The following is a 15,089-nucleotide window of genomic DNA, read 5'->3' on the forward strand; positions in this document are numbered from 1 at the left end:
AAAGTTACATCTATAATTTCTACTACGTATAATAATTGCATAAAAAAAAAATTAAAAAAAAAAAAAAAAAAAAAAAAAAAAAAAAAAAAAAACCTAAAAGGGATGCAAATTAGTGCAAGTACTACGTAAAAGATAGAGAGATAGAAAAATTAGAGAAGTTGAGAGGTTTCTCGAAGAAATTTACCCAAAACCTTCAACTTTAAACCTTCTTTTTCCTTCTTCTTCAACCTCACTCAACAATCAAACCTTAATCTTTCCCAGAAAACTCTCAAAAATGGTGGTCATCGAACCAGCAAACGAAGAATCACCACCACCACAACACCAGATCAACCACAAGAATCTCGATTCTGAACCTGAAACGAGTTCCGCCATTAACAACAACAAGGACGTTTCTGAGGGTTTCGAAACTGCTAGCGAAGGCGATCATTCTGATAGAGGTACCGACTTTGGCGATGAGGATAACAATGGCGACCACGAACAACTACGTAATCATCAAGGAGGTGAAGAGGAAGAACAATCTGCGCCATTAATGGCTGCTAAAGATGATTCTTATGAAGATGCTCTTGATGATGATCAATTGAAACAGGTAATTGTTAATTTCTTTCTCTTAATTTTGATTTTGTAATTGTTTGAATTACTTTAGAGAATTTTGAACTGTTGATTATAATTTGTTGATTTTTGAGAATTGAGGTTGAATTTTGACGATTTTGCATATTGAGTTTGATTTTTCTGCTAAAAGTTCACTTCCCATTTAAAAAGGGCTTCTTTATGCTCTCTTGAACTTAGTATTGATTATACTTCGTAAATTTAGGATAATTTGATATACTAATGCAAATTTGGTCATTTGATACTGTTAGATTGAAATACTAATGCATTTGCAATCCTTCTTTTGAGGAAGGTTTGTAGAGATAGCTCTTAGCTTGTGCTCATGCGCGATTTTCCTACTGTTACATTTATATGGTTTTGATGGGCGCATTCCTATAGGCCAAGTATAAGCATTAGAGTAAGGGTATTGTTTAAAATATTGTGACAAAATCACGTGTTTGTTGGTGATATTAATGTTTGGCTGATGCTTAGTGTTCACAACGTCATCGATTTGTTTATATATGTGGTGACTGAATAATATTAAGTTACTTATTTTTAGATGTTTATGTAATGATTGACAGATGAATCTAGTGCTTGTCATACCTGAGTACTTGTGGAAGCCTAGTGTTTTCTTTGTACCTTAGTTGACATGAGACTGCCTTTTCATTTATGAAAAACTGTTAATGGCTTCTTTTGTTATTAACAGCGAGCGCTAACACAAGCTAATGATGCAAAAGTAGAAGGGAATACGTTGTTTAAAGATGGTCAATTTGAGGATGCATTGTTAAAGTATGAGTCAGCTCTACAAGTAGCTCCAGAAATGCCAGAATCAGTGGAGTTACGTTCCATATGCCATTCAAACCGAGGAATATGCTACTTGAAACTGGTATGTTACTGATCAAGGTCCTGTAGACTGATGTGTGCTAGCTTTATCCGCAATCATCAATGGACAAGATACAATTAATTGACATTAAGGCTTGGATTATATGAGGCATTGAGTATAGATTATAACTGATGAACCTCCTTTATTGCTAAATAGTTTAGTTGAAAAAGAAATCTAAAATGAACTAATGTAGGTACAATCAATGGTCTTATCCCTAGGTTTTCTAGTGTTCTTTTGAACTTCCCCTTGTGATGTGAAGATAGAATCATACTTTGTGTATATTGACTGAAATTTATAATTTGAGCCTTAGTTTATTGCTTATTCTTTAGTTCCCAATAGGATACTAGGTTCTTATAATGTTTTTGTTGAGAAGTAGAATCATAATTATATTGAATCTTGGATCATTTATTTTGTGCTATGTGCCTATATGGCTTGTTATTTATTCTTGCTTGGCATAAAACTTTCTTTCATACTCTCCCTAATTTCAACTTTTGGGGCTAATTGAGCTACTACTATGACTGGAAGATTAGGGTTGATATTCTTTAATAACACCGCAGTTTATTAGTCTTTTTTTCTTTCTAGTGAGTTTAAGTCATTGCAGCTCTATAAATGTAGTGTTTGGGTTGTTTTCCAGCACTTAGCAAAGAATCTCCCTTATAATACGAAGAGAGTAAATTTTTGTAGGACTGAATTTTTTTCTTCATGGAATAAGCTTTCTGAGTAAGTATTGGCTGGGTCCCATTAATCATAACTGAATTTAGCTCAAAGTCTTATAGGGTTTTGGTATACTTAATAAATTGCTGCAATGGGTCAGTTTGGAGTATTTAATCATCCATAAATAAAGACTAGTGCTCAATCTCCAAGGTTGTCTTATACAAACTAATTTATTATTGCACTTTATTACGTGATTCTGTTTCCTTCTTGTTTCAAGGGTCATGCAAACCACCTTCTTTTTTTTCCCTTTTTTTTTTCAATAACTTAGCTAGAAGATTCTGATAAACGTTTCTTACAAATAGTACTATAAACATTTCTACAATATTGCTTAGCGCTGGTCAATTGGTGAATTGTAGTCTTGTGGATATTTTGTCTTGTTTATTGATGGTTGTTGCTCAATCCATGACAAAAAATTTGGACATAATCTCTTTAGCATTCCAATTGCACACAATAAAATGTTTCCTTTGGATGTGTTAAATGTAGAAATTTGTGCACTGGTTGCTAAATTTTCTGGTCATAGATTGTGGCACTTGTGTTATTGACATTTACATAAAGGGCTGAACTATTCGTCCAGAAAATTGGCTTTTTTGCACCGGCCACCATTATGGTTGAAGGTCATATTGCTTATTTATTCAGTTTGTTCGGTTTTATTGACATGCTCATAAAGATGAATTTGCGTCTGTTATACATCGACACTTCTTATTAATTCTGTATCTTGCAAGTGCTTTCATAAGTATTGAATTGTTAGCTGGATGCTTAATTTGAACATAACATATGTAACTTGTAGCTTATGGTACCCTTGCAGTTTCAGGGTATTGGGTTGTGAGTCATCTGACTCTACAGGGGAGGGGGTGGGGTGAAAGGCAGGAAGGATTAATGTTTGTGCTAGCTTGTATGCGATTAATGACAATTAAAAATAACTAAGACATACAACTAGTAAGACAAGGAAAAATTTACCGTGGAAAACCCAAGAACCGGGAGAAAAACCACCAATCCACTATAGAGTAATCTTTTATGAAGAATGATGTAGTTTACGAGCTTTAAAAGTACCATGAAAGATCTCACCCCAAACACACCCCTTTCCACACCCAAACCCCGAGTGTTAGGGCTTTTACATTTGAGGCTCTCTCTCTCTCTGCATCTTTTCCTTCAATTACTCTTATACAATGATTAAACATGAGTATATATAGTGCAAGGCATAATAAAACAATCCTACGGTCATAAATAAGTCACACCACTTAAATCGCAACATCGTAGAAAACAGGGTTAAGAGTTCGGGCGAATGGGCATAGGTTGGCTTGGGCGAAATTCTTGGGAGGACCTTCAAATGTTGTTCTTCCTTGAGTTCAGGTGAACCTTCAACAGGTTCGGTTGAACCTTCCTCGTGTTCGGGTGAACTCTCGCGAAATGCTGACAGCTCTTTGTGAAACGGCCATAACTTCCTCAGCTTATGACCAGTAGCAAATCTCTAAAGACAAGCTATCACCTCCAACTTGAATCATCTCAATATCATTTCTAGGTTTTGAGATATGCTCATTTGAAGTTGGCCAAGGGCTTCCATCATTGCCTAGCACACCAAGCAATCAACCCATATCTTAATTCCAAAGCTATGCACCCGTATGCCTTGCACCGTTCTCCACACCTTCCTAACCTAACATGGGGGTTGGGTAGCTTTTTTTCATATTCTGGGTGAATCCTTTCTAATAGGTACAGCCGTACAGGGTATTAGGTACAGGGAAAGATCTCATGAACCCCTCTTTTTTGAACTATGGCTCCCTTCCCTCCCCTCACAATCATATTATATTTATGTGTTTCTAGTTCTACATGTTGTCCGGCTTTAAGAAATTAAGAATTGTAGTCTTCTGTCAGGGAAGACAATATCCTCCTGTGAATGTGCGTTTTAGTTCTCTAATTCCATTCTTTTGCATATTGCTCATTCAGGGGAAGTATGACGAGACAGTGAAGGAATGTTCAAAAGCTATAGAGCTAAATCCAACATATGTTAAAGCTCTTCTTAGGAGAGGAGAGGCTTATGAGAAGCTTGAACGATATGAAGAGGCTATCTCTGGTGAGCTACCAAATTGTTATGCATTTTATGCTTTATTATAGTGATGATATTTTTGCAATTCACCAATATGAATCTTGCACTCTGTGATTTACTCATGCAGATATGAAAAAAATATTGGAAGTAGAACCTTCAAATGACCAGGCTAGGCGAAATATAATTCGGTTGGAGCCATTAGCCCGAGAAAAGATGGAAAAAATGAAGGAAGAGATGATTGGTAACCTTCTTCCTTTTTTTAGCTTTCTTTGTTTCACTCTTTTTTGTGTAGTTTTTATATTGGTTTTGTACTTCATTCCTTTTTTTGTAAGTGGTTAGCTTATTTATGTTGATTCACTTGATTGTATACTTGGTCTTGTCTGTTTGATATTGAGGGTGTGTAATCGGAGCCTAGCCATAATGTTGAAAAATTACTATTGTGCAACCCATGGTAAAGTATATAGTTGTAATAATCTGTGACATGTTCTTCTAAACTATGTGAAGTGGAAGCAATATGGTTGAGTGAGCTTGTATATACACCTGCAGGATTCCCTACTTTACTGAGAGTGTAAGGATCTGGAAATCACTTATGCTCTTTTAGTGCTTCAAGATATGCTTTGTGGGTGTTATGGGGCAGGGAAGAAGTAAAATCAGTTGGCTATGATAAACAAGAAATTATCCAACTTTTATAACCTAGCATACTTGTGAAATAAATTTCTTGCTTCTATATGCACTAATCAAGCTGCAAAATGGTTTAAACTATCTTTATAAGGATTTCTATGTACAAGCCATAAGCTTTGTATCAAGTATGTTATGCATGTGGTGAGTTCTGATTCTTCGGAATGTTCAGACCCTTGAGCCTGAATGTACTGTTTCAGTTTCTTCGGTACTTGTGTAGAAATACAATTAAACCAGATGCTCTACAGCAGTAAGTGTGAAGTGTTACTGATCTAAATTCACATTTTTGGCATTTGGCTAATTGCCAATTATTTTATATGCTATTTTGATGCTTAGTATTTTTTGGCCTTCTGATTTAAATAAATTGCAATAAATATGTCTCCGTATGTATGTCTTGTTTTTTTAAGTTAAGTGGTCATGTGGTGACTCCGTGTGACTGTTTAAATTAGTAAACTGTCTATCAGCCTTTGATGGCGAAGAAAAATGTTATGTATTTAGTCTGTCATATTTGGCCATGTGAAGAGAGGAGTCCTAACATACTGTGCGTGTGGCAGGAAAACTCAAGGACGTGGGTAATAATATACTTGGCCGCTTTGGAATGAGTGTTGACAACTTCAAAGCCGTGAAGGATCCTAACACTGGTTCTTACTCAATTTCATTTCAACGCTAGTCTACTTGATGGATATTTACAATTTATTAAAACTGAAGCAGCTTTGGAACTTAAGTGTTAGAAGACCAAATGCACACGATGGTGGAAGTTTTTCACGGAGCTGGTGATGTTACCTGACTACCAGCTAAGAAAAAGGAACTAATTTTTCAATCCATTTTCTTTGAGCTAGCCTGCATATTGGTAGTTGCATTTTTTTTCAGAAACCAATTGCATTACTCAAAACAATGGCTACCGCAATATTATCTTTTGTGAAAGCTTACTGCTGTTACTAGTCTTGATTTATAGACTGCAAAATGGCTTTGATTGTCACCATTTTGCAAGAAATGTTGCACTATACTGGGTCTAAAAGCTGTTTATACAACAATATATATATTCTGTTGCCGTGATTACCTTATTTACTTTATGTTGATAGAAAAGTTGGAGCTTAACTAATGCTTATTTGTGTTAAACTCTCAAGGTTGTCTATCCTTGACTTATTTAGTTCATTCGTATGTTTACTTGAGTTTGAATAAGATGATCTACAAGACTATTGTTTCTGTGAAATGCGATTGTGTGAACCCTGTTAAACCTACACTTCTAAAACTGTGAGTATAACATAGCTGCGATTTATGTTTACAGTTCGAAGAGTACAATGAATGTAGTGTAATATGTTAATTGGAGAGCATGTAGAATAACCTTTTTATCATCCATCTTAAAACTAAATAAATTGCTCTGTTATAAAATCAGATAACAGAATAACAAAGTGACGTCTCCTTGACAAACCAATAAATTTTTTTTTTTTTTTTACCCAAAACAAACCAATAAATTGTTAGCAAAGAATTACTGGTAAAATTTATACCAACTTTTGTCACATTATTAGATAAATCTAAAGTTTGCTCTTCTCGTTCCTATCCTAAGTAAACCATTTTGCCAATGACTACACATGTAATTCATTCCTTCGTCTGAATTAATACTCAGTAATCTCATTGGCTCATCTCCTGATAATATGGAACAAAGTTTCACTAAAATACCTTTTAATATGGTGGAATTGTTCCATATTCTCAATTTTACTCGATCTTGGCGTGGGTTTAATAGGATTATTTTATATTCTCAATTTTACTCGATCTTGGTAAGGGTATAACAGTAAAGACTATTAGTATATATTAGTCCGCCTTAGTTTAAGGATTTTTTTTTTTTTTTTTTTTTTTTTTTTTCATTCTTATGAAATACATATGTGAATATTATTTCGAGATAGTGACATAGAAGCACATTTGATGCTAGGAGATCTTAATTCTCGTATTGCTTGACCAAGTGAACCCTGTTCAAGAACATAGTAAAGCTTTTCAGAGATTGATTCTAGTCATGCTCACACACGCATGCATAAGAAAGACAGGATATCAAGATACCTATCCTAGTTTACATAACTTGTTACAAGATATAAGTATATAACTACTATGTTCTCTTTACTAAGTTTTCCTTTGCATATAATCAGCCTCTCTTCAATAATGCAAGGTTTAGGGGATCAACAACTTTATGAAAAATGCAGAAGCAAGTAAAGCAATTCATATAACACAATAGTGATTGTCTGATAATAATAGTACATGCCCCAACCTTGCAGAGTTTTGAATAAGGTTGACAATTGCAACGAGTTTAGTACTGTATTGTACTATGGTTTATTGCCTTGTTTGTATCAAAAAATGTTTAGTTCAATCATCTAAGAATGCTAGTGAGATTCTTGTTCTATATACAACTCAGATCTACTCTGATGAGAAAAATATAAATGGGAGTTACAACAGCTACTATAACAGTAATGTCACAACAGGGTTTAAGCTCATATTATTCCGCTTTTGCTGGTATTATTAGGGATCAATCAATCTCCACTTTGCACCAGACCCAACTCGCAATTTAGGAGACTTTATGCCATCACACAAGATTTCTCCAATTGTACAAGAATTTTATTCATATCCTCTTTCCAGATGACACGGCATTTTCAGCTGATGTCTACTGTTCAGACTTCTTGGCTGCTAACATTGCAGCATGTTGTTCTAGGTACTCTTTGCTATTTATTTCTGTTAATCTGCAAGCACGAGTTCCACATTAAATAAACTTGAATTCACTAGACAGCCCTCCAAGAAAGGTGCGGACAAGAGAATTGGTAATTTCGTAATTTACAACTCTCTTGATCTCCTATAAATCTATAATGTCTCCCTTTTGTTACTTAGTGTCAAAACTTGACCTATCTTCTTTTAGAATCACATTCATTCAATCATACAGATAACACATTGTTATAATTACATTGAAAAATGCTTTTATTGCTATACATACTAAAAAAGGGCAAACGTTTGACAGAAAAAGGAACATTGTTAAAGAACAAGTAACTTCAAAGCTGGTCAAGACTCAAGAGTATCAGAGAAAACTTTCAGACTGACATAGCCTAGTGGTAACTTCTAATTTGTAAAGGATACAGCAAGCATATCAGTTGATTGATTCACGCACTAAAGGTGCCAGCATGTAACCCCCCTCCTCCTTTCGCCAAATAAAAAGGAAAGGAGAAATACATACCTGCTAATGGTGCGATCCTTGGCAAATCCAAGTTCATTGTCAACACAGAGATCTGCAAAATCTTTTTTTGCTGATCTTGAAGAAGTGCGTGGTGCCATGCTCTTGGCCTCAGATATTGTCACAACTCTTTCAAAGAGTTCATATGGGCTACCCTCAGCAGTACACAGTAAGCTAGCTTTGTTTTCATACATCACCTAGTAAAATACAAATAAAATTTTTAAGCTCATAATTTCAAGGTGCAGTCTCAAGATCCAATTAGGCAGTGATTACCTTATAATTGTGTGCATGTAGTTTAGGTATCTCACATTTTAAGTATTAAAATAAATTTATTTTTAAAACACGTGTAACACCAGGCATTTCTCAATATATATAAATAAAAAAATGCACAAATGAACCAATTGCAGAATTGTACGAACCAAGGCCAAACTCCATCACAAAGAAAAGAAGTGTGTTATATTGTTATATATTCCCTTAAAATTTCTTTTCTCCCTGTTCTCTTCCTGATTGGTATGACTGTATGAGCATTCAATTATCAATGACATTATCATACCCAAAACTGAATCTTGAGTCTCTTGACAGTATCATAATTCTCTTCCATCCACATAAAATGATAAAGATGCAACAAAACCCAATATGACAGGCATTTAAGAATTCAGGAAACAAGACATACATCAATTAAAGTGACAAACCGGTATGCTGCTGTCCTGTTATTAAGCCCAAATATTGGCACCCCATCTATAGCCAGAGTATGAAATTTCTCTGCAAAATAAAGCATATCATAGGTCATGTACATACTACATACAGCATATAACGTTGCAAACTCTACAGGCCGATGCACCACAGAATGAAAGCAAATAGTAAATATAAAAATGAAACCAAAGACAGTCAGCTGCAAGATCAATTCTGATAGCTTCAAATTGGGAGGCTGAAGCCTAACAACACCAAAGATCCCATGTTACAACAGCCTCAGATCAGAATACATAATGGCTCAGTAGACACCATAATGAATTTGCTTCTAGCCTTCTACACAAATGTTGGTGTATTAAATTATACATGTGTATCATTCATCCATTCAGATACATATAGTAGAAAACTAGAAACTATGTACAAGCAGCACTCATCCAAAACCAGCAAGGGAAAAGATGAGTGAAATATGCAAATATTAATAAAGTAACACTGCTTACTGAATAATCCAAAATAGTCTGCAGCTCCAAGAGGTCTGTCACACAGCTCTTCGAAAGGAAAATAAGCACATCCATTAGCACCCAATGGAACCTAAAAGATGTAAGCAGAATGTTTAGCAAGTTGCTTTTGTCATGCTAATTTGTCATGCTAAAACACTAGCGATATGTATCTTAAATGTACCTGTAATTTCCTCCCCATAACCACTTCTACCTCTTGTGGCTGAGGTTGATGTTCCCCAATTAGCTGCTGAAACTTAGCCTTCAGAAGACCTGACATATCCAGTCCAATTAAATAAAAGCCCTGCTCACCCTGCAATTGCAAGTACAGGCATTAGCTATAACTAATTAGTATATTAAAATGATAAACCTGCGTGATAAAGACTACACTAAATTAGACAAAAATACATGACTACTGAACCAAACTTACTGAGGTCATCTTCCGATAATCCACAGATGATCCAATTTCATGCACTGCACACCTTTCCTGCAAAAATAATCAATTCGAAAATTTTAGCAATTTTATAGGTAGTTTAAGTAAAGATTGTCAAATGGAAGTTTATCTTGAAGAAACGACTTCATATCTCTGGCATAGCTGAAAGCCTTGTTTTTCTACTATTGTCTTTGGCTTAATTGTGAACGCATAGTTAATTCATATCCTTCAGATCAAACTTTAAGAAACAACTAAGGTCAACGGCATACTAGGATGAGCCTTGAGACTCACCTTAACTGTGGCAATAAATGGTAGAAAAAGATCTCTCTGTAGGCCACCTTCATAGAGATTATCTGGGGCACGATTTGAAGTTGAAACAAGAATCTAATTTCAGCACAGAGAACAGACCAAAAAAAAAAAAGAAAATCAATCCGTGGAAGATGGAGAGAGGGGAAAAGTGAAAATTATTTATTTCAGACAACAGCAACAGTTTGAAGTTATAAATGCTTACAACACCATTGCTGAATAGATGTCCAAATAAACGATTCAATATTAATGCATCAGCCACGTCGGTTACCTGGGAAGCCAAAATAACAAACAGCAATTTGTCAACATATATTAAACCAATTAAAGAAGCTGTTGAAATCATTTATATGGTTCCATATGCCCAGTGTTGTACCATGAATTCATCAAGACATAACAAAATTGCATCATCTGATATCTCATCTGCAACAACCTCAAGTGGATCAGCCACACCCCTGTGTTTCTGCAAATAAAGAAAATTATTAAAATCTTTCATTCAAAAAAAAAAAAAAAAAAACAAAATCTCGGTGTCATTATTCTACTATGCAGTAAACTAATACCTGAGATCAATTTACATTGAATTGTTACTATTCTGCCATGTAGTAAATGACTCTATAGTCTACACATCAGTTGTTTCTATTAATCTTCTGATTTAAAAAACTATCTAGTAAAATCATCAGCTTATTCGGAGCATGAAATAAGCATGAGTAACCATACACAATATCTAATAGTCAAAAGACTCAAATCATTCCCTCACATTCACCCTCAACAAGGGCAACAACCCCCAGATGCCCCTGCCCCAAAATGAATTTTTTCTTTGAGTTATCTTCCTCCGGATACTCAAGATACAAAATCGTTGCAAGTGGTCTGAAACAATCAGCTTCTAATTGACATTTTATCTTCAGTGATGTCCATTTCTATGGTTCTTGATTTTCAAGACAACACTCTCATCAAAGGAATTTAAAGTAGAAACATCCGCACCTGCAAACGGCTATGAACATTGAGCATGAAGTCATGAAAATGTATCCTCCTTTTCCTCCAATTGCAAGGTCTGACAAGAGTTAATACATTATTACTTTTAAAAGGTTATTCAAGGAAGGAAGTAAACAATGTAACAATTACTTATATCTAACAACATTCTACTAGTTAGTCAAACAAATGAATATGGTCTTACAGTTGATGATAAAACAAGTCCATCAACATGGTTTTTCCTGTGCCAACTCCACCATACAGATATAATCCTTTCACAGGGGAATAAGATGTTTGTGGAATAAAACGGGACCATAACCACCTACTCCTGCATCACAAACTAAATCTTCAACTTCAAAAGCCACAAAAAAGAAAGCAGAGTAAATAAAACACTAAGAAGCAACAATAACAAGAAAGAGAAGAGCACTTGCCTCCCAGATTTTTCTGAAGTTGCATAGCGATCCAACCGGCATTCATTTTCTTTCTTAACAAGATCATCATAGAGCCGCTGAAGCTCTCTAATAGTGTCAAGCTGCAGTAATTATAGTCAGCATTTTATCCAAATGACAATATCTGATGAAGGACAATACTTATGCACGCTGCCAAATATTACATTGTAGTATGTACATTCAGTTCTTACATAATATTTGGCACTTTATTGCATTTTTACTTACGAAGAAAACCTTTTCTAGACAATAGTTCACAACACTGCATCAATAATTTGGCAATTAACAACATTGCACCAGTGTAAAAAAATTCCAGAAATCAGAGTACAAAGATGCTAATTGCTGAAACCAATACAACCAGTCATTGACCCTTTACAAATTGATAAATTACAGTATAGAAATTCCTTTTTCATACAAGCAGTTTCGAGATTTAACACTGCATACCTGACATAGATCACCATCAAATAGTTCACCAGCTGCAACTCGCCTTTCATACTCCACAAGAGGGCCTCCTTTAATCCCATCTGTAGCACAACAATGAGAGCAAAGACTTAATCAAAAAATTTCGTGAACATTATTCTTACACCTAAACATATTTTTGAGAGTGTTTGTTTCACTATATCAAACTCTACTAACTCTAAATCAAATTGTTTGAGAGTATTTAAGCTTAAGAACAGAATTTGACCTCCATTGGAAATTTCCACTGCTTCGGATGACAAGAATCTTGATGGTATAAAAAACGGATGAGCATATCTATGTATTTGCAAATTTCGAATAGCCTCATACTTATAATTCGAACTCCGGTTTACCAAATGTCTCCTCCTTGCCAATCCAATTGCATAATGTTCTCCTTGGGACCTTAAAATTGATCGAAATTGGCGAATAGAGCGAGCTAATATTCTCATTTTCTATCCTCTACCCCTACAAAGATGGGACAAGACTCAACCACACCAATGAAGCTTAGGCCTTAAACTTCAAGTGTAGTTCAATGTATCACAGTGATGCAAAGTTCTGAAACAATCCAAAAACAAATACCAACATAAATTTCAATTAGACTGTTTATCGAGCAATATACAAATTGAAATTCTCCAAAGTAAAACTCACTTCATAGTACAATTAAGTAGTAATAAATTACAACAAATCCCAACTATAAATTATCAATGTGCAGTCATAAGACCAAAAAAGAACCACTAAAATAGATGCAAAACATACAGTATGCTTATACAAGTTACAATTAAAACATGCAAGAATATGCGGAAGGTCAGCTAGTTTAGTTGGTAAAGTCTTAGGAGGTACGGGGTCTTGGATCAAAACCCGTCTATACCACGGTCCAAACATTACTTGTCCCACATAAACCCACCACAAATTCACATAATTATTCAATTCAATTGACCTCAATACCAGAAAGATGGAAGTTCTGAAAAACCCCAGAAAGCAAAGATTTAAACAATTAAACTAAAACATACCTGATCCAATCAAACTCCAAGAATTTGATTACAACCCAGTTGAGGAAATGAAATTTAATAAAAATGGGTAATCTTTGATGAAGTCAAAGGCTAAAAATTGAATTAAAAATTCCAATTTTGATGGAAAGAAGACCCCTTTTGACCAAAGTTGAAAAAAAAAATTATTTATGAACAGAACCCTAAATGAGGAAAGAAGATGATGAAATTCCAGAAGAGAGTCTAGAGTGAATGAGAGTGAATGACAAATTTTGAGGGGTTTTATATTTCAGGTACAAATGTTCTTGAAATCAAAGAAAAAAACTAAAAATAAACTAGAAAAAAAATGTTGCTGTTTTGACGAGGAAACCAATATGAATTATAAGCATGTGGATCATTTCCGACAATTAATATTATTATTTTTTTTTTTAGGAAATGGATTATTTATTTTTAAATAAAGTTTCCCACCAGTTTAATTGGAGGGTTGAAGAATGAAGGAAGAACAAAGTTTTGATTTTGATTTTAGGAAGGTGTGTTTTGTCTTTTCCTTAATAATGGAAATTAATATGAAAGGTCCCACCATCTCGGAAGCCCATCAACACAAGTAGCCACTTTCACATGTGGGTATGAAAGATGAAGATTCAACAAGAGGATGGAGTATGTAGTAGTCATATTTGTAACTCCATTAGAAGTGGCTCTTGTCGAGTTTTCGTGTTAGCGGACACGGTCCCATGGTATGGCCGGTGGCGCTTAATACTATCCTAGGTTTCTCGACGTATTTTGCCTAGTTCAATGGGTAGAGGTTACTCGGGTTTCTCGGTCAATGGTTACTCGAGTTGCCAGGGGTACTCGATTTTCTCGGTCTAGGGTTACTCGAATTACTGGGGGTTACTCGAATTACTGGGGGTTACTCGAGTTGGCAAGGTGTTGAAACCCATTGTAGCCCACTTATGAGTGTCCCACATTGGAGAAAGATGAGAGGTGGTTTCACTTTATAAGGTAGAGGAGTACCTCCTACTATTGCCAATTGGTTTTAGTATGGAAGCTCCAAAGCCTTATTTGTGGGCCTAACTCTCCTCCTCCTTGTTCGGGTTGCCCAGGCTCATTTCATATTGTTTCGAAATTTAACACAAGGTTACTCGAGTTACTCGGTTATGGGTTATTTGAGGGGTTACTCGGCCATGAGTAACTCAGGTTACTTGGTAATCCTGACTGAGTAACCCCTGACCGAGTAATCCCTCGAGTAATTCATGACCAAACCCCTCGAGTAACCCCTGGCCGAGTAACCCCTAATTGAGTAATCCCTCAAGTAACTCCTGACTGAATAACCCTTGATCGAACTCCTTAAGTAACTCCTAACCGAATTACTCGAGCAACCCCTGACCGAACTCCTTAAATAACCCCTAACCGAGTAACCCCTGACCAAGTAACTCGAGTAATCCATAACCGAGTAACTCGAGTAACTCCTAACCGAGTAACTCGAGTAAACCCTGATTGAATAACTCGGTTAACCTCTAGGAAAATAACTCTGGTAACCCCTGCTACACAGTGTGGCCTACTCCACTATAAAGTTGCCGGGTAGCTGTTATAAGTAGTCTTCAAATGATAAGAATCTTAGAGTGGGAAAATTTCTCAAATAAAACCTTGGATTTGTTTATTAAGTTATGTGTGATATATGTAATTGTAATGTTTTGTGCCTATAGGATTGGACTTGGTAATGCGCATGATTAATTTATTTATTTTTAACCTTTTTAGAACTAAATTCAACTTAAAAGATCTTCAAAGCTAAAAAAAAAAAAAGAGGTTCTGTATAAAAGTCCAAAGGAACAAGACCTTAATTATCAAAAAAGTTAAAATATTTAAATTTGTTATTGAAAATGTAATAGAGATGATCTATCAAGATTTCACATAATAATGTTTTTACTTATCTATTCCGTATGATTTACAAAAATAGTCAAAGTAGAGGTGTTTTTTTTTTTTTTTTTTTTTACATAGTACGTCAAAGTATTGTTTGTAAATATATTGTTAAAAGTAAAATTTTGTCAACTTACAATTGAGTAAACAGATTACTCCGTACTTCATAAAACATAGAATATACGAAGTATGTGTTTAGTTACAAATGGAATTAAAACTCTCATTCTATCCTCAATTCCCCCGTATGTAACAAATTTGGAAAGGAAAAAGTGGATTATGACGGGTTTGT

General features: G+C 35.0%; 2 protein-coding genes across 2 annotated transcripts; one reads left to right on the plus strand and one right to left on the minus strand.

Annotated features, from left to right (window-relative positions):
• The first annotated feature begins 185 nt into the window (after window positions 1–185).
• Window positions 186–5,878, plus strand: LOC145610186 (uncharacterized). The gene is made up of 5 exons (XM_081665466.1): window positions 186–586; window positions 1,292–1,471; window positions 4,124–4,250; window positions 4,351–4,464; window positions 5,456–5,878. Exons 1-5 carry the CDS (start codon window positions 275–277, stop codon window positions 5,569–5,571), a joined length of 849 nt encoding a protein of 282 aa, XP_081521592.1. The 5' UTR covers window positions 186–274; the 3' UTR covers window positions 5,572–5,878.
• Window positions 5,879–7,109: 1,231 nt separating this feature from the next.
• LOC145611344 (uncharacterized) lies at window positions 7,110–13,198 on the minus strand. The gene is made up of 15 exons (XM_081666662.1): window positions 12,911–13,198; window positions 12,130–12,455; window positions 11,889–11,968; window positions 11,430–11,530; window positions 11,204–11,326; window positions 11,011–11,080; window positions 10,406–10,492; window positions 10,238–10,303; window positions 10,018–10,110; window positions 9,724–9,780; window positions 9,478–9,606; window positions 9,297–9,387; window positions 8,783–8,871; window positions 8,113–8,306; window positions 7,110–7,627 (listed from the first exon to the last, which is right to left on the minus strand). The coding sequence occupies exons 2-15, from the start codon at window positions 12,347–12,349 to the stop codon at window positions 7,552–7,554; spliced, it is 1,476 nt and encodes a 491-aa protein (XP_081522788.1). The 5' UTR covers window positions 12,350–12,455; window positions 12,911–13,198; the 3' UTR covers window positions 7,110–7,551.
• Window positions 13,199–15,089: the final 1,891 nt, after the last annotated feature.

The sequence above is a fragment of the Chenopodium album genome, chromosome 24 (assembly GCF_948465745.1).
Source record: "Chenopodium album chromosome 24, dcCheAlbu1.1, whole genome shotgun sequence".
Lineage (NCBI taxonomy): Eukaryota > Viridiplantae > Streptophyta > Magnoliopsida > Caryophyllales > Amaranthaceae > Chenopodium > Chenopodium album.